The 19,088-nt window shown below is 42.6% G+C and overlaps 1 protein-coding gene across 2 annotated transcripts in view; it reads right to left on the bottom strand.

Moving 5' to 3' along the window:
• The window catches only part of LIN7A (lin-7 homolog A, crumbs cell polarity complex component), a 36,618-nt gene extending 27,746 nt beyond the window's left edge, over positions 1-8,872 (bottom strand). For both annotated transcript variants that reach the window (XM_069955670.1, XM_069955671.1), the window contains exon 1: positions 8,790-8,872. In XM_069955670.1, the coding sequence (XP_069811771.1) occupies positions 8,790-8,826 (37 nt within the window). In that variant the 5' untranslated portion in view covers positions 8,827-8,872. The remainder of the gene's footprint in view (positions 1-8,789) is intronic.
• Positions 8,873-19,088: the final 10,216 nt, after the last annotated feature.

Consider the following 19,088-nt stretch of genomic DNA (forward strand, 5'->3'; position numbering starts at 1 on the left):
GATAGTATACAGTCTCTTTTCTTTTTCTCTTCTCTTTTATTGTTTTCAAAAGCTAATCAAGCAGGAAACATAGCAAAAATTGCAAAAGCACCATAGTTACAATCAAAAAGTAAGTGCTGTGCAAAAGGTACATGTACATGCCTAATCACATCTCACTCCCAAAGGAAGACCAACAGAATCATAAGACAACAATAAGTCCTGTTTGCTCAGTAAGCCATCGCGGACCGTAAAACTCATGTCCGGCTGGTGAAGCGAAAATCCAGTGGTAACAATGGTACATATAGAGTGGGAAAATAGATACACAATACTAAAACAGCATACCATTGCTTAGTAATGACTGGACAGAGCATGTGATAGTATAGCTCGATTGTAAATATGTAAAAAGCGTAAACAGAAAATAATTACAAGGAGTAACCCCCCCTCCTCCCTTCCACAGCAATGTACATTTTAATGCTTCTTTGTTGTACCAACCAGTACTTCTAAAGTTATACATAAGATCATCTATTTCTGTGCGAGTAAAATGGTGGCAAATAAAGGCTCTCCACTTACCAAAGAATTTTTTGGTTTCTTTTTCTTTGTGTCTCAGTGTCTCGACCTTATCATAAAGGAGTAGTCTGTGCAGGATAGATTTCAGTTCCTCCAGGGTGGGAGTATCAGGTTGCAACCAGAATACATTTCTTTGCCGCTAAGCTAACAATATGAAACATTTTGACCCCGGTGAGTCCTAGTGTTAGGTCTGGTTGGTCTAACATGAAGTGATGAAAAATCAAGTTCCGTGACCGTAAAGGTACCACAGCGCCCCAAACCTGTTTCAGACATTCTCTCAGGTAGTGCGCAGGTGCATCTCTATACGACAAATTGAATGCATATGTTGCTCTGTGAAGAATTCTAAATAGTTCCCGCCATTGCTCATCAATCATCTGTTTCTGTATTCCCTCCCACCCTTTCAGTAACTGGGCCGAGATTTCCTCGTCAGCAAGTTCGGTTTCCCATTTTTTTAAAAGGTCTCTTTTCCTTCAGTAACATTTGTTTCCGAAGTACATATAAGTATGATAATGAATCATGTCGTGACCTGGGACCTATACGATCATCCAAACTTCCTGACATCTCTTACAACCCCCACGCCAAGGCCAGGGACCTACAGTATTCTTTTACTTGACAATATTGCAACTAATACAGTCTGTTTTCTTTGGCTTATTGCAGGAGGCCTAAATGTTCTCAAAAGGTCAATGTTGTCAAATTGTATATCTATCTATATAAAATGCAAACAAGGAAATCTTTATAAAACAGCAATAGCATACAAAGCTAAAACAGACTGTCAAACGTATTTCACTTTGGATAAAAGGCCTTCATATTAATGCACACAGGTCTAAAAGGGGCACTCTACTTAATAAAATGTAATCCTGTTCAATCCCCACCCATAACCTAAGCTTCTACCTAATAGGTTTCTATTATATGAATTGGACCATTTGCAGTATATCCTGATTTACACGCTGAAGCTGCTGAAAATCCTCCCTGCCTTGTTCAAATGGTCTCAACTCCTTTGTCCTCCCCACTGCCTTCTGAGATCAAAGTCACATGAACTTGGTCTCTTCTGTTGCCAGGCAAGCTGTAACCCCTCATCTCTAACCCCACCCACCACTGACATTACACCAATCATTACACCACCAAGGGGAGGGGAAACAACAGAACGTTGACAGCCTCCAGAGCAGTATAGCTGAAATGTGATAGGTTTTTAATCTTTCTCTCTCTTTCTAATCTATCTATGTAGAATTTGGAGAATGTCAGAAGTGCCTGCATAAATTGCAAGTTGTCCAGCAGTGAGGGTGTTAACAGAAATCAGGAATTGAGTCTGTTAAGTGGTATGTGAGGTAAAATGAAGCACACCTGTGTGTTGTGAGGTAGAAACAGTGACAGAGAAAGCCAGATATATGTGGACACAGCAGCAAGAGATCACAGCACAGGAGCTGGATTTGCCACAAGGGGAGAAAATTCAGCCCAGTGGGAATCTGATGTATAATGACTGATAAAACTCCTGCGTACCTGTAAGCATCCCCCCTGTGAGAAGCAATGGAGTCTGTTTAACTCAATGAGGTGTGCTGTAGAGAGGATACATTTAAGAGACCTAAACCAATGTACACCCCCTTTCCAATTCCTCCAGAATCTCAAAGAACTTACAATACCCGACACTGCCATACCATAAGGCTATGTTCACACTACGTAAAAGTACGGCCGCAACAACGTCTGTACCTGGTACGGTGTGGAACACTGCCTTAACTGCTATGGGATCCCGGCCAGAGTGTATACACATAGTATTTGTTCCGACCCGGATCCCATACGGCGCAGCAAAGAACTGACATGTCAGTTTTCTGTGTCTGAAATTCAGTGAATTGCGGCCGCAGAAAAACCTGTCAGTTCACACAATGAAGCGAGCGGCTCCGGACGCTTGCTTAATTGTGTGCTGTGTGAAGTTCTGATGTGGGCGTGTGCTGATGCGCCCGCATCAGAACACTGCGGCCGGAAAGATCATCCAGTCGATACTTAAGTACCGGCCGGAAAGATCTTTGCAGAGACCGGCCGTTCCGTAACATAGCCTAAGAATGCATGTGGATAACATATACATAGATAGATACAGTATTTAGTTTAGGCTATGCTTACACAACGTCCAAAAAAAGGGAAACAATCTTCAGTTTTTTGTGTTTAAAAAGACGTCCGTTGTTGCATCATTTTAAGTTAGGTGACTAAAATGCATTGAAGTCTATGGAATAACAGACATCTTTTTCACACATTGTATTGAATGTGTCCGCCTCAAAAGACATCAGTCATTCAATACAATGTGTGAAAAAGATGTCAGTTTTCCTATAGACTTCAATGCATTTTATTTAAGTCACTTAAAATGATGCAAAATGATGACGTCTTTTTAAACACAAAAAGCGGACGCCTTTTTCCTTTTTTGGACCTTGTGTGAAAATAGCCATACGGCGTAAAACAGAAGCAGATTGAGACAGTGATGGACAGGTACTTGCCAGTTGGCCCTGTTGGGCAATGAATGCTGGGAAGTGTAGTTTCTTGGCCAGTGCTATCTTGGATATAGACTGGCTTTTAGAAAGACTTGTAGCTTAGGAATGGTGCAGCTAGAAAGATAGAACATGTCTCAAATTACTCAGGAGGACTTGGTGAGACCAGCAAGGTTTGGGAACATTTCCTTTAGCTCTTTAGTTGAATACCCCTTTTTAGAATTACTAATTAGGAATTTGAAGCAATTTTCCATTTGGTCCAATTATATCCAACCCATATTAAAACGAAGTTTCCTCAGCAATAAGCTGGGACTTTTCTATTCCCAGTTCTCACCTGTAATTGCCAAGATAGCGATGTGCCATGTTACTTATAGTGGCTACTACAGGGGAAATAAAGTATTACAGTATTTTGTACACCTAGCAGGAATTATTATCCCCCCCCCCCCTAAATCAGAGAATCCCATTTTAGGCCTTATTCACATGTCTCACAAAGTTGCCCATAACCCTGGACAACTTTATGGCCCATTGATTTCAACATCGATTAGAAAGATAGTATTCAATGCGGCTATACAAAAATATACTTGGACATTAGGAGTTCTCAGATTTACTGTACCTTAGTATATTATATTCTGACATAAGCAGATTGTATTTATGTTTTACTGTTAGACTCGGTATAAAACAAAATCCCTAATTCTGTAGTGTGCAGCAGATGTACAGCATTTCTTAAAAAGCATCATTTTAAGTGACACATCATGCTGAAAAATTACACATTTTCCTTTCAAAACAAGACAGTCATAGCTGAGTTATAAAGCATTACTAGGAAGTGGTTTAACGCTGTATGCATTATAGAATGACTGTAAACTACAGATGTGTGACATTAAATGTGGGGCTTGAGGTTTTTCCCATGGTAAGAAGGTTTGTTACTAATTAAAACCATGAACTGTGATGTTTTTCTGCAAGTTTACTGATGTGGCCAATTTTCCTATTCCCAGAGGAGTTGTGGTATTTGTAACTTATAATAGAGTTAGTTTTATGTCAAAAATATTTTGTCTCGGATTCCAGTACATCTTAATAAACCAATGAGGAATTAACCTGAAAATGTACCATATAGAATCTTAGAATGGAGTGGAAAATACTAATTAATAATAATAATAATAATACTTAAAGAGTAACTGTCATATTTTTTTTATTGCAGAAATCAGTAGTATAAGCGATTTTAAGAAACTCTGTAATTGGTTTCATTAGCCAGAAAAGCCTCCTTCTGTCCTCAAGAAGCAATCTCCCAGCCTCCCCCCCTGACTTCTTATCTGTGCATTATCAGGCAAACACGTCTTCATTACAGAGAAGCCAGTGAAGACGGGTTCTGCTATCTCCATTGTAAGCCTATGAAGGGGGGAGGGGCCGAGGGAGATGAGGGAGCAGGAAGAGGTGACATGAAGGTCAGCTGTTTGTAGACTCTCTGGGATCAGAAAGGTCAGTGCTTATCTATAAACTTGCTGAGAGAAGATTGCAGGGTGTTGTGCTTTGCAGAAATCCTCCGTGCTCAGTCACTCCTAACAGCCCCTCCCCTCTCCATAGCCACATAATGGAGACAGAAATCCTGCTTCATTTGATGTGAGGGGAGAGGCTGGGAGATTGCTTTTTTAGTCCAGAAGGAAACTCTTTTAGTACATAAAACCTATTACAGAGTTTCTTAAAATCGCTTGTACTGTTGATATTTAATGTTTTAAAAAAAAATGACCCTGAAATGACAGTTACGCTTTAATAATTCACCAAGAAACATTGCTTGAAAGATTCACAACTTTCGACTTAGGCCTCATTCATATTCAGTAGTTTCATCCAGTAGTTTTTCAAGACCATATATTATTCCACAATCTTTACAAATAAGTCGGCAAAAATATTATCCGTAGTGAATCAGTAATCCGTATTTTTTGTGGATTAAAATATAAGAAGGTCATCCATGTATTTGCAGAAGTTGCAAACATTTTTTCCATTAAAACCTAAGAAAATTAAGGATGCTCCCATAGACTTCATTGGGTGAACTCATGGGCTGTATAAGGACATGTTCTGTTTTTTTGGCATGGCTTGCTGATCCATAAAACTACAGACAGTGTGAATACTCCAATAGAAATCAGTGTGCCCTAAATTTTTCCATAATTGTACCATCAGCATGTGCAGGATCTGTGAATAAGGCCTTAGTCTACCTAATAAAAGTAAAGCTCACGAAAAATGGAAAATGAAAGGATTTCAACCCACATTATGGGACCCAAATTTACAACCTATACCAACACCTCTACAAAAAGAGAACCACAATACTGTATGGATTGTATACAGAGTTACTCTAATATCAGTATCACATCAGATGACCATGTATGGTGGTAATGCAGTGCTTTCAGAACAAATTGCTTCATGAACGACCATTGTATGTTGAAAATATTATATATTGAGACCAAAACTGTATAAATTGTTAAATTGTTCTGAAGCCCCCAAAATGTCATCCCAAAATGAGAAAAAAAAATAGGATTTAAAGAAAAATAAATGAATAACTAATATGTACAAAATAAATCCTTACATACAACAGTCAAAAAGAGCTACTAGAAACTGTAAATACCTTTCTGTGTAGAGCACTGGCGTGTATTCAGGGTCCTGTACAGTTATAAGAGGGTCCCAGAAAAATAAAGTAAAACCGCCTTCACCTGGTGCTCAAAGGACCAGCTCATCCTGGCACAGGTAAAAAGTAGTACAGAAGATGTAGTATCACACTGTACTGCAGAGAGGCGACACTAGACAGCCAATCGGTATGTGCTCTTTAGTAATATTGGTGTTTTACCAAAACAAAATGGCCACTTTTTCGATCATCTAGTTATTGATATGTTCCACAGACTGACTGTAGCATTGTATGTTGAGTCTGGTGTCAAATTACAATGGTCCAGAAAGGTTCATTTTATGATGAAAATATTGTAACCTGAGGGGCCACTATAGTGCGTTCCAAGACAGGCTAAAAATGGTTCTGTCATTTTGACTTCAGCCACTGTTATTCAAATACCAAACGATCAGACCTGAGCATGCTTGAGTTGTGCTAATCGTTAATGCTGTTTTTTGTACTTTTTTCAAATCCTTAATAACTCTTTGAATAAATGAAATAACATCTATTGTACTGTAGCCCTGACAGTCCATTGTAAGTAATTTGGCCTTTCAGTAGTAGTAGTATCTCAGTGAAAGAAGGCACAATTAACATGTCAGTAAATAACTATACACGTGTTTGGTAACAGACTTGTTTACCGTGATTCTTTTTCAAAAGAAGGGGAAAATAACCCCTGTTGTTATTCACTTTGCTATGGATGATGTTCAAATACTTTGACTTAATAAACAAAACTGGATTGTAAGTGTGGTGACATTTGAAGATCAGAGGAGTATTCTAATTCTTTTAAGCTACAAGAACCAATCAACAAAATTTCACTTTGAAGTAAAGCCAAATAAAAACTGTGTCACCACTCAACATTACAATTGGCAGCAAACCGATTAAAGTCAGAGTGAATTAGTTTTCAATGTCTTTTTATAAAAAAATTTTTTAAAGTAAAACCTAATAGATGTTCTCCTTTTAACTCTATAACAAACATTGTTAAGCATTAGTACTACTGTACTACTGTTAATGGTAGCTCCACATGCACCTCTTGTTGGTGCTTTCTAGATTTAGTTGCTGCATAGCTTCATAAATAACAACCTTACATCAAGCAAATAAAAAAGGCACCATGTATAGAAAGATGCTAACCTGGAGTTCAGAAAAGTTATGTACAGAAGGACAATTGTACAAGTATATAATAAAGTATATTTCTATGTACAGTTGTACAGATTTTCTTTTACATCACATAAAACCTAATCTCTCATCTGGTAATGCATTCGATTTTTCTTGGTTACAGTGTCAAGATAAGTTAATAGAGATGTCAGTTATATACCCCGTACTTAGATCAATGGATCTTCCTTCGCTTAAACCTGTACAGGTATTGTTATGCAATATATCATTTCAGCAACACAAAACAAGGTTATTTGCTTAGTTAAAATTAACACTATAAAAGACTAGGGATTTGCATTCTTTATGCTACTGTAAAAAGACAATAAAACACTTGCTTATGTAAAAAGGTGTTTTCAGCCTGTGACCATTTACTTGCTAGGAACAGTCAAGTAAGGTCAGTAATAGCCACCGAAAAAAAAAAATCTTTTATGGCCATATTCCCACTTTCAGGGAACATAGTGTGATCATAGTGTGATCGGGAACATATTAATGATCATAAGTATTATTAGAGGCCTTTTATATAACAAGATAGCCAACTTTCCTCTTTATGTTTCTTAAGTGGGAACATAGCCTTAAGGTTTTTTTTTTTTTTAAATATATTATTGTACTGTAAGGTGCTGATTGGTGTCATGTTTTGTGATAACCAGGCTCTGTTCACACTACTATCATTACCTTCATTCATAACTGCCTTTGACGGATTCGTTTTTCTATGCAGATCCAACAATGGAACCCATTGACTTATAATGAGGTCTGTCATTTTTATTTATTTTTATTTTTTTTGTGGGGTTTGGCTTTAACGTTACAGATTGCACTATTCTTGCCATCAAAAATACTAAAAGCCCTTACAGATAGACAAAAACATTCTTCTGAACAATGTCCCAAGTAATAAAATAATCAATAAAATATTTACAAAAACTATTTTTTACTCACTTTTTTACTTGAAGTTGCTAATACTGATGTAATATCAGGTCAGTTATATAAATATATTATAAGTGTAATCATAGGTAGGGTTAAACTACAAATATCTAATGCTAAATATTTATAGAAGGTATGGTGCTTTATGAACAATGGAGTGTTGGGAATGTATTGCAGCAGTTAGATGTGTGCAATATATTTCTCATATACAGTGCGACATGTTTACTTATTTTGCCCGCTTGGTTTTTTTAGCATTAATTCTCAAAATTAAAAAATTAAAATTAAAAAATTAAAAAAGAATTTCCATTCAATCATGATATTCTACGGATATCTGTATGCGCTTGCAATAGTCTGACCTCAAACATTCCATTCCAAACTTGTTTTCACTGCTTTTAATTAAGTGCTTTCAGCTCCAGTTTCCTTTAGCATCTGATTAAGACAATTGCACTTCCTTCCCTTCCTCTTAGCATCCCATTCTCACAATACAGACTTGTCTGCCTGCTCTGTCCTTGCATTATCTCTTGCAGGTGCTTTGCCTTTACTGTGGCAATCTGCCTGCTGTCCTTCAACATGTCACTGCTACGTCCCTACAGCATGAAAGGGTTCACATCCCACCGACTGCACATAGGAACTTCTAGGTCCATGCAGCTGACTGCTGCCATCACATTAACATTCACCTGTGCCCTGTCATTTCTAGGCACATCAGTCTCTCAGATGAGCAGATGAAGGTTAAAGGTCAACAAACCTAAGAAAGCAGAATGAGAGCAGGGTCCTTACAGATAACAATGTGCTTCTTGATTCTAAATGATACAATTATCTCGTATATATCTCCGTCAGTGCACTGCATCTTGTTCCCAGGCCAGCATGGAGTCCCTGTGACTGTTACAGCTTCATACACTTTAATATCCTAATACACAGTAGCTAAGGAAGTGGATTGTTCTGCACGATATTCTGCCAGGCTTTACTGTGGTTACCTTTAAAAATCAGATGATTTCTACCAAAGCTCTTTTTTTGGAATCAATACCACACATGCACAGCATCAGCAGGTACTCGTCTTGTCCTACCTCTGTCCAATGTGAGGGGCTGGACCACTGTCGCCATGTCTGTGGTCGGATGCAGAGTGACGCTCAGAGCCAGAGCAGCAGAACTGGAGGAGAAAGGGGGAGGGGGAGAGAGAGAAAGGGAGAGAGAGAGGGAAAGAGAGAGTAGCAGAGCTCTCAGAGACATCAGCTCAAAGGAGCCGCTATTAACTTCCTAATAAGATGATCTCGCAGCAGTAGTTGAGTCTTCAATTGAAAGGAAAGAAAAATATCAGATTTTAACATGCCTGACAATGTTAGAAATAACAATTTGTACCCCTGGCCAATAGCTGGTTACCGTAATAATCTGTACTCGGTGGGTTAATGCACTTGATTGATTCAGATAAGTGTATTTTTAAATCTTGTAATGTTCCCGTGGTAACCATAACATGGAGAATTTATCTTCCGTAATATACTTACCTGGAATTCAAGCTCTCAGTTCATTAGAAAGGGATTATTTTCCCACTTTATACACTAAATAATAAGTTGTGTTCTTCGCAGATTAATGTGACGTCATTTTTATTGTTTTCTTAAGCAAGCGTCGGTGTAATGTACAGTATCTTATAGTTATAGATTTAGGTAAAATATATGAATCCTGTGTTTGATGTCCCTTGTGTTGATGGATTATGGAGGTTTGTGCAGCAATTGCTATAAAATCCTCAAAAGTCTCATTGCTAGTGACCTGATTGTGTCATAAGCACTTAAAGGCAAAGTATTACACAACACCCATGGTTGTGGCGTCTGTATTGGTGAGGTCCTGAAATGTCTGCTCACATTTCTGTACATGACACACACTGCATGGCTGCAATTGGAGCTCATTAAAATGCATCCTGCATACAACTGCAGGCATGCAACATGCATCAAGGTAAACTATTTATTAGCTTGTCTACAGATCAGTCATTTTATTCTGTAAGATCAGAGCTAAGAAACTCATATATAGTGCATTTGACAGGTAAAATGCCTTTTGTTGTACCAAATCATTTCTACCTGTGAAGAAATGACACATCTAAGTGCCTTTATATGCAAAATCACTTAGTTCATAGACATGCTGTCATATTTTTATGTTATTTTATTAAGAAAATAATAAGGGGCTAATCATCAATATCTATTCATTTATTTGGAATGCATAATTATCATTTTCAGTCTGATTGTATAAAAGCTTGTAAAGGACAGCAAGTGTAGACAGCTGTAGACAAGTGTAGACCTGCTGTATTACTCAACCGGTTTGACTATTGGCCACTTTGGGAAATGGAGTCTAAGAGCTCTCTAGGTCTTCATCCTTTATTCCACTCCAGAATACAGAGGCTGGTCTCCTGCACCTAGGACACTAGGTTGCTCCACAAGTGTGGTTCCTTGGTTCTTTTGGGTGAGCAGCAGCTGGTTCCCAAGAAACAGAGTCTGTGCAAGGCAACAGGGAACAGGTCAAGTATACGTGGTCAGCAAGCCGAGTCGTCAGCAGGAGAGTCAGCGCAGTACCAGGGATAAGACGGGTATTGAAGTCAGACGGGCAAAGGGTCAGGGCAGGCAGCTTCAGAGGCAGGTCAGGCAATCCGAGTTGGCAAAAAGAGAGGCACAAAGTACAGACAGGGCTCACAGGAATACACAGGGATACATCTGAAACAGCAGACCAATACCTTTTCTTCTAATTCTACACTGCAACAACACTCAGGCAGAAATGAGCAGGCTTTTTAGCTGGTTTCAATAGGTACAGGTGCCTCTGGGTCAGCAGTAGAGATGATCGAACAGGGCCGAGGTTCAGGTTCGTACGAACCCTGAACCATCGGCATTTGACTCCCTCTGCCTTCCCGATCCGTGGGAAAAGTGGAGTTAGCCCGAGTACCACCTGGAAATCAGGAATACAGCCTATTTCCTAGACTGTATCCCTGTTTTCCAGGTGGTATTTGGGCTGTCTCCACCTTCCCCACGGAACGGGAAGGTAACGGAAATCAAATGCCGATGGTTAGGGTTTGTACGAACCTGAGCCTCGGCCCTGTTCGATTATCTCTAGTCGGCAGATGGCAGTAGTAGGTGGAGACAAGCTGCCTTGATAAATCCGGTGCAGCTGTCTGCATGTGTACCCTAGTAGCCAGAAGTGTCACTGCAGGAGAAGGTAAAGGAATATGCCACAAGAAACGGGCAGCCCCAGGATGAGGATGGAGCATAGCAAAGGAGCAAATAGGATGTCACCGCCACTGCAGAGTGTCGTCTGGCAGCATTACATCTATTACCATGACCATTGTTAGAAATACAGAACTACTACTACGTAGTCCAGATTGCCTACAAATACTCCCCTTTACCAATCTACTTTAAAAAAGCCCCAGAAACTTACCACTGATGTGAAGGTAGCCTCATCCCTGAACACCAACCTGACAGGTTTGTGTTCAGGGATGAAGCTACCTTTCACGTCAGTGGAAAGGTCAGTTGGGACTCATATAGGAAAACATGTGCTTTTATTGTCTACATGACAACTATAAGAAACAGCAGGCATGTTTTTTCTAGTTTTATACTTTTCTGTGTCAGTGATCATCATCTATATTGCTATTCATGCCTTTAGTTTGGCACCCAATATGCTACGTCTTAAGCTTAAGCTTAAATTCTTAGTGTGGGCAGTTATCACTGCTCAGTTTTTACTAGAGAGATTGCTCAGGTTCATAACCCCCTTGACAAATAAGCAGCAGTAACTATCTACTTGAAAAACTATGGACACTGCTACTGCCTATGGATTGTCAAGGGGGCAAATGCCCAGATTATTAGTCATGGGCTGTCTGTGACACTGCCAGGGACGGGCTGGGCTCCACGGAACCTAAGCCCTCGGACACCACTCCCTTCCCTTCCCCCTGGAACACCAAAGAGCCACGGCCACTGGATGTCTTCAAGGCCACTCTGCCCTTTTAAAAATAGGGCCTCCGGTACTGTTGTTAGTTGCTCTTACAAGTTCAGCGAGCTTCCGAGACAGGCAGCCTGATACACATCTGCCCCGAAAGCTCACTGCTCCAGCCCTGCAATGCCTGCACTTCTCTCCTGCTCTGCTACAGACATTAGCCACCACATCACATGTCCATAGCCAAGCAGGAGAGGAGAGATGTGCAGGGGCTGGAGCAGTGAACTTGTAAGAGCAACTAACAGACCAGAGCTCCAGGAAGAGAGAGAGGTAAGTATACTTTTGTTTTTTTGTTTTTTTACTTGAATGCTGCTACACAGGGGGCCTATATTATGGGGGGGCTACAGAGGAGGGGGGCTATACTAAAGCCTCTATTACACAGGGCGATATTGAGGAGCAAACAAGTTTTTTTGTCTGTACTTAAGCCAGAAGCAGAGTGCTATCAGCGCTCGTTTGCTCCTCGCTCCCTTCTTGCTGCTGGCACAATTGCATGTTTCGGAAGCAAGTGGGTGAGAACCAAGGGGACCATATGGAGCTGCAGAGGGCCTGCCCCGGGTGATCACTATATTGTCTAGGCATCCCATAGGGGATAGCAGCGGTCTGCTGCCACCGCTTCTATTCCGCGGAGCAACGGCAGTATATCGTTGCTATCCTGGTCATTTTTCTTTCAACATGTTGAAAGACAAATGACAGCAACGATCAGACATCATAGTTCATGTTCATGTAGTTCATACACAAGACGATTATCAGTCAAATACGTCTGATATCGTCTGATATGGTCTTACTATGTGGTGATTACACAGGGACCTATACTATATGGGGGCTACACAGGGGGTCTATTCTCTGTGGGACTACAAAGGGACTACACCTATACTATGTGTGGCTAAGCTGGGACTTATACTATATGGGGGCTTCACAGGGGGAATACACAGGAGGGTATACTATGAGGTATACTATGAGGGGGCTACATAGGGAGACCTATACTATGTGGCTGTCTATTATATTATGTGGGGTCTGCACGGGGACTATATTATATGGGGGCTGCACAGCAGTGGGGGGGCTGTGCTAGATAGGTACTGCTGCACAGTGGGGCCTATAGTATATGAAGACAGGTGAACAGAGGAGCCTATACTAGAGGGTGTTAGGATCCAGTCCTGGTTTTATGTTTTGCTGTGATTTTGGGCATGTCTGCCTCTTTGCAAGATGGCCACCGCAGCTTCAGTGGCCATCTTACCTGCTCTCTGAGGCTATAATAATGTGTGCACCTGTGCCCCTCCCTGCCTGAGTATCAGTTAGAACTTAGCTTCTGTCTGCCTCTAGCTTACAGACTCTCCTGTTTGTATATTGCTGCGGTCCTCTTATTCCAGAGTCCTGCTACTAGACCTCCTGATTATTACTACTGCTGCACATGGGATCACTCTGCTGTTTAAACTCCTCAGCAAGGTTTACCTAGTGCTACACATCCTGCCTGCTGTCTGTCAGCGGCGCTGCCGCTCACCTACCCAGGACCCGCTCCTGCTGTGTGCTATCTTCCTACAGATCTGTTAGTGGAACAGCCGCTTACCAACTCCAGCTCTGCTGAACCACACTCTGCTCACCTGCCGGACATCATCCAGCGCTGCTGCAACAAAACGTGAGTCTGCATATACTTACTGTGACTGTTGTCTGCTGTGTACACCCCTACCAGCCATAGGCTTCCACAAAGTATCCACACAAAGTGTAACAGGATACTCAGGCCCACAAGATGGAGGCCGCTGGGTCTGGGGATTTGGAAGCCCGTATTAAGAGACTTCATCAAATCACATCTTCTATACATACTGAAGTGCAGTCGCTAAAGACTAAAATAATTGCTCTGGAGACACAAGCAAATGAAAATGCGCATGAACTTAACATAGCAATCCAGGATTTGCGCGCTCGGACCACCTCTGTTGAGGCGCAGATGCCAGCTCACCCTGCTGCAGTACTGGGTCCTCCGAAATTGCCACCGTTCAGGTTTGGTGGAGATCGTGACAAGTTCCGTGGCTTTGTAAATCAGTGTCAGCTATACTTTGATGCACACGCCAGCCAATTTCCGAATGATCGCGCCAAAGTACTCTGTATCATCATGCTTTTGACACACAAGGCGCTAGCATGGGCGAATCCGCTAATTGAGACCGGTGATCCCTGTTTGAACAGTCTGACTCAGTTCCTTGCTGGCATGAGACTAATGTTTGATGATCCAAATCGTCGCATCACCGCAGAGACCAACTTATTGGCACTCCGACAGGGCCGACGTTCCGTCACGGAATACGCCATGGAATTTAAGAGATGGGCCATTGATACAGCTTGGAATTCTGAGGCACAACTCCCTCTGTTTAGAAAGGGATTATCTAGCGCCATCAAGGATGAGTTGGCCCGCAGTGAGGCTCCCTCAGAATTTGGAGATTTTGTGCATCATTGCATTCGGATAGATATCCGCTTATCTGAACGGAGACAAGAGAAGTGGGCAGCACTGAATCGAAGGGACAGTCCATCAGCTTCCCCATCTGCATATCCCAGGGAACCTTCCAATAGATCCCCACAGGAGATCGAGCCGATGCAATTAGATGCAGTACAGAGATCAGAGAGTAATGCTCGCAGAGAGCGCAGGCTGCGGGAAGGTTTATGTCTTTATTGTGGAGAGTCTGGCCACTTTCTTATAAATTGCCCTAATCGGCCTCGCAGAACAGCTGCAGCCGTGGCCGAAGGTGACCTGTCTGACTCTGAATCAGAGCTCTCAGAAGCATCACAGCAGTTGAATGCAGTAATTCAGACCCTGTCTTCTGTGGCCCCACACCTTGAAAAGAAGAAGAAAGAGACCCACTGCTTCCTGCCTATTCAGATTTGGACCAGCACTTGCTGGGTCCCCACCTCAGCTATGGTGGATTCCGGAGCCAGTGGCAACTTCATGGATCTTGCCTTTGCTAAAGAACATGGTATCGCTACACAACTAAAAGCTTCACCTGTGCTTATGGAGACCGTGGATGGTTCCTCCCTGACCTCTGGGCCGATAGATCGGGAAACTAAACCCGTGAGGGTCTCCATGCCACCCGACCATCAAGAGACACTCTCTTTCATGCTCATCTCCTCTCCTCATTTTCCAATCATCTTAGGCCTCCCATGGTTGAGGAAGCAGAACCCAGTTATCAATTGGGAAACTAGGGAGATACGCTTCCCAGCAAGTAAAACCTCAGCCATTTGCCTAGCCAAATCCGGTCCTGAAAGTATCTCTAACAATTTTCCATCAGTCTATCATGACTTCTTGGATGTATGCGACAAGAAAAATGCGGATAAGCTTCCTCCACACTGGCCATATGACTGTCCGATTGAGCTTTTGCCCGGTGCAGCGATACCCTTTGGTCACATCTATCCCCTAGCCGGACCAGAGTTAAAGGCCCTCAAGGAGTACATTGAGGAGAACCTGGCGAAGGGATTTATCCGTCCTTCTTCATCCCCTGCGGGCGCTCCGATTTTCTTTGTAAAAAAGAAAGATGGGTCTCTTAGACCCTGCATTGATTATCGGGAGCTGAATAAAGTTACAGTCCGAAATCGCTATCCGCTTCCTCTGATTCCTGAACTTCTGGAAAGAGTTCGCCATGCCAAAATTTTCTCCAAATTAGATCTCCGTGGAGCTTACAATTTGGTGCGGATTAGACCTGGAGACGAGTGGAAGACTGCCTTTCGGTGTCGCTATGGACATTTTGAGTACCTCGTGATGCCATTTGGGCTTTGCAATGCCCCAGCTACTTTCCAGCACCTGGCTAATGACATCTTCCGGGATCTCTTGGATCAGTTCATGGTGGTCTACCTAGATGATATACTTATCTTCTCCAATTCCCTGCAAGAGCATCAGGAACATGTGAGAACTGTTCTGGACCGTCTTCGAGTAAACCATCTTTACATCAAACTCGAAAAATGTGAGTTCCACCAGACTGAGATCCAGTTTCTGGGCTATGTCATCTCGCCACAAGGGTTGCATATGGATACAAGCAAGATCCAAGCAATTATTGATTGGCCAGTCCCAAAAAACATCCGGGAGGTACAACGTTTTATAGGCTTTGCCAACTTTTACCGGCGCTTCATCAAGCACTTTTCAGAGATCGTCAGTCCTATCACCCAACTTACCAAGAAGGGGACAGTATTTCATTGGACACCTCAGGCCCAGGAGGCTTTCACCCGTCTTAAATCAAAATTCACAACTGCCCCAGTATTAATACATCCTGATCCAGAGTTGGCATTCATAATTGAGGTGGACACCTCAGATTGTGCCGTGGGGGCTGTCTTATCCCAGAGAACAGGAGAAAAAGGTCTGTTGCACCCCTGCGCATTCTCCTCTCGAAAGTTATCATCTGCTGAGAGGAACTATGATGTTGGAAACAAGGAACTATTGGCGATCATCTCTGCGTTCAAGGAATGGAGGCATCACTTGCAGGGAGCTTCTCAGCAAATTGTTGTACTCACTGATCACCGTAATTTAGAATTTGTTCGATCGGCAAGATGTCTTTCTCCCCGACAAGTTCGCTGGAGCCTATTCCTAAACCAATTCAATTTCATCATCTCCTACCGACCAGGTTCGCGTAACAGCAAAGCTGATGCTCTTTCCCGGATGTTCTCTACTGAATTAGATTCTACACCATCATCTAAGACCATAATACCAGATGCTAATGTGGTAGGAGTGATACAGAATCAAGACCTAATCAATATCTTTAAGGAAGCCTATGCCAATGACCCTCTTTTGTCACGGCCAGCTGATGACGTGCACTTAACTTTCAAAAATGGAGTGTGGTTCCATGGCCAATGCCTTTACGTGCCTAAGACTGCTAGATTAAGAGTGCTGAAACTGATGCATGACTCAAAGGTGGCAGGTCATAAAGGGGTACAGAAGACTCAGGAGTTTGTTTCGCGATTCTTCTGGTGGCCTGGCTATCAGGGGGATGTTAAGAGTTATGTCCGCTCCTGTGATGTCTGTGCCAGGTGTAAGACACCCAGGTCTGCTCCGACTGGACTACTACAACCATTGCCGGTGCCTTCTCGTCCGTGGGGCTCCATCTCTATGGACTTCATTGTCGAATTGCCCACCTCTAAAGGAATGAACACCATTCTAGTAGTGGTTGACCGATTAACCAAGGCTGCTCATTTCATACCCTGTTCTGGACCACCATCTGCGAAGGACACCGTGGAGTTAATTATTCAAAATGTCTTTCGGCTACACGGGGTCCCCGATGAGGTCATTTCAGACCGAGGAGCCCAATTTATGGCAAGATTCTGGCAAGGATTTTGCTCGGCATTGGACATCAAGGTCTGCTTGTCATCTGCTTATCATCCACAGTCAAATGGCCAGACTGAACGGACTAATCAGACCTTAGAACAGTACCTGCGTTGTTTCATCAGTCATTTGCAGGATGATTGGCTGGATCTTCTCCCTCTGGCGGAGTTCTCTTACAACAACTCCCAGAGTGCCTCCACAAAGATGTCACCCTTCTATGCCAATCTGGGGTTCCATCCCAAGATTCTGCCAAGGCTCCCAGTTGATGTCACCATGCCAGCAGTTGCAGAACGTGTGGCAACTCTTCAGCGAAACTTGGATGTGCTGAAGGAAACTTTGACCTCAGCCCAGGAGAGATATAAAAGATCAGCTGATCAGTATCGTAGACCAGCACCCAGGTTCAAAGTAGGAGATTCTGTCTGGCTCTCCACTAAAAATTTAAAACTGAGAGTACCCTCTCCAAAGCTCGGACAGAAGTTTGTGGGTCAATTCAAAATAAGTGCCATTATAAATGCAGTGGCTGTTCGGCTAAAGCTCCCCAAGACCATGAAGGTCCATCCAGTATTCCATGTCTCTCTACTGAAGGCTGCTGTCCCTAATCCGTTCCCGGGTCGCTCTGCCCAACCACCCGATCCGGTTTTGATTGATGGTGAGGAACAATTTGTGGTGGAAGAAATTCTCGACTCTAGGATCCATAGGAACCGGCTACAATATTTAGTCAAGTGGGAAGGGTATCCAACCGAAGAAAATTCTTGGGAACCTGTGAACAATATTAATGCTCCCCGTTTGGTGTCAGAGTTCCACCGAAGACAGCCCGGAAAGCCTGGCCAGAGGGCGTCCGGAGGCCGCTCCTGAGGTAGGGGAAGTGTTAGGATCCAGTCCTGGTTTTATGTTTTGCTGTGATTTTGGGCATGTCTGCCTCTTTGCAAGATGGCCACCGCAGCTTCAGTGGCCATCTTACCTGCTCTCTGAGGCTATAATAATGTGTGCACCTGTGCCCCTCCCTGCCTGAGTATCAGTTAGAACTTAGCTTCTGTCTGCCTCTAGCTTACAGACTCTCCTGTTTGTATATTGCTGCGGTCCTCTTATTCCAGAGTCCTGCTACTAGACCTCCTGATTATTACTACTGCTGCACATGGGATCACTCTGCTGTTTAAACTCCTCAGCAAGGTTTACCTAGTGCTACACATCCTGCCTGCTGTCTGTCAGCGGCGCTGCCGCTCACCTACCCAGGACCCGCTCCTGCTGTGTGCTATCTTCCTACAGATCTGTTAGTGGAACAGCCGCTTACCAACTCCAGCTCTGCTGAACCACACTCTGCTCACCTGCCGGACATCATCCAGCGCTGCTGCAACAAAACGTGAGTCTGCATATACTTACTGTGACTGTTGTCTGCTGTGTACACCCCTACCAGCCATAGGCTTCCACAAAGTATCCACACAAAGTGTAACAGAGGGGAGCATAGAAGAGTCACTTCATACTACATGTGACATAGCACAGAGAGGCTCTAATACTATATGGGCACACAGAGTGGCCTGACTACTATTTTCAGACACATATTGGGCCTTATTGCTTATATGTGGCACACAGGGAGCACTGTTTATGTGTGAATCAATACACATGGGGAGTTTGTATAAGGTGAGCTTGATGCTGGAGTGAAGAGCCTAAAATGTTTGTCTGGCAGGTTACGTCGAGAAAATCATGGATGAAGAAATGGTCTGTAGATCTTTTGTATAACTTAATCCCTACCTCTATTTGGTTACTGCTAGAGATGAGCGAATTTACAGTTAGTTCTCAAACGCTCTATATTTGGATACATGCATCCATACAGGTAGTGTAAAGTGAATATTATTTACTGACATATATAGTGGTATTATACAAGCATCGGAGATGCGGCTGCCTGTAGAAAGGAGCTGCCGGGAACGGGTGACAGGTGAGTTGGATTGTTTCTTTTTTTATAGTGGTTGCCACATATGGCCATTTTTTTACCTCCCCCACGTCTTATACGCCAGAAAATACAGTATATACGTAATAATATTTTTTACATACCCTAAAATTTTAGACCTCTGATGGCTGCTGTAGCCTGTAGCCGCAGTCTAGACACATGATAGATACATAT

This window comes from Dendropsophus ebraccatus, chromosome 1 (genome assembly GCF_027789765.1).
Source record: "Dendropsophus ebraccatus isolate aDenEbr1 chromosome 1, aDenEbr1.pat, whole genome shotgun sequence".
NCBI classification, from domain to species: domain Eukaryota; kingdom Metazoa; phylum Chordata; class Amphibia; order Anura; family Hylidae; genus Dendropsophus; species Dendropsophus ebraccatus.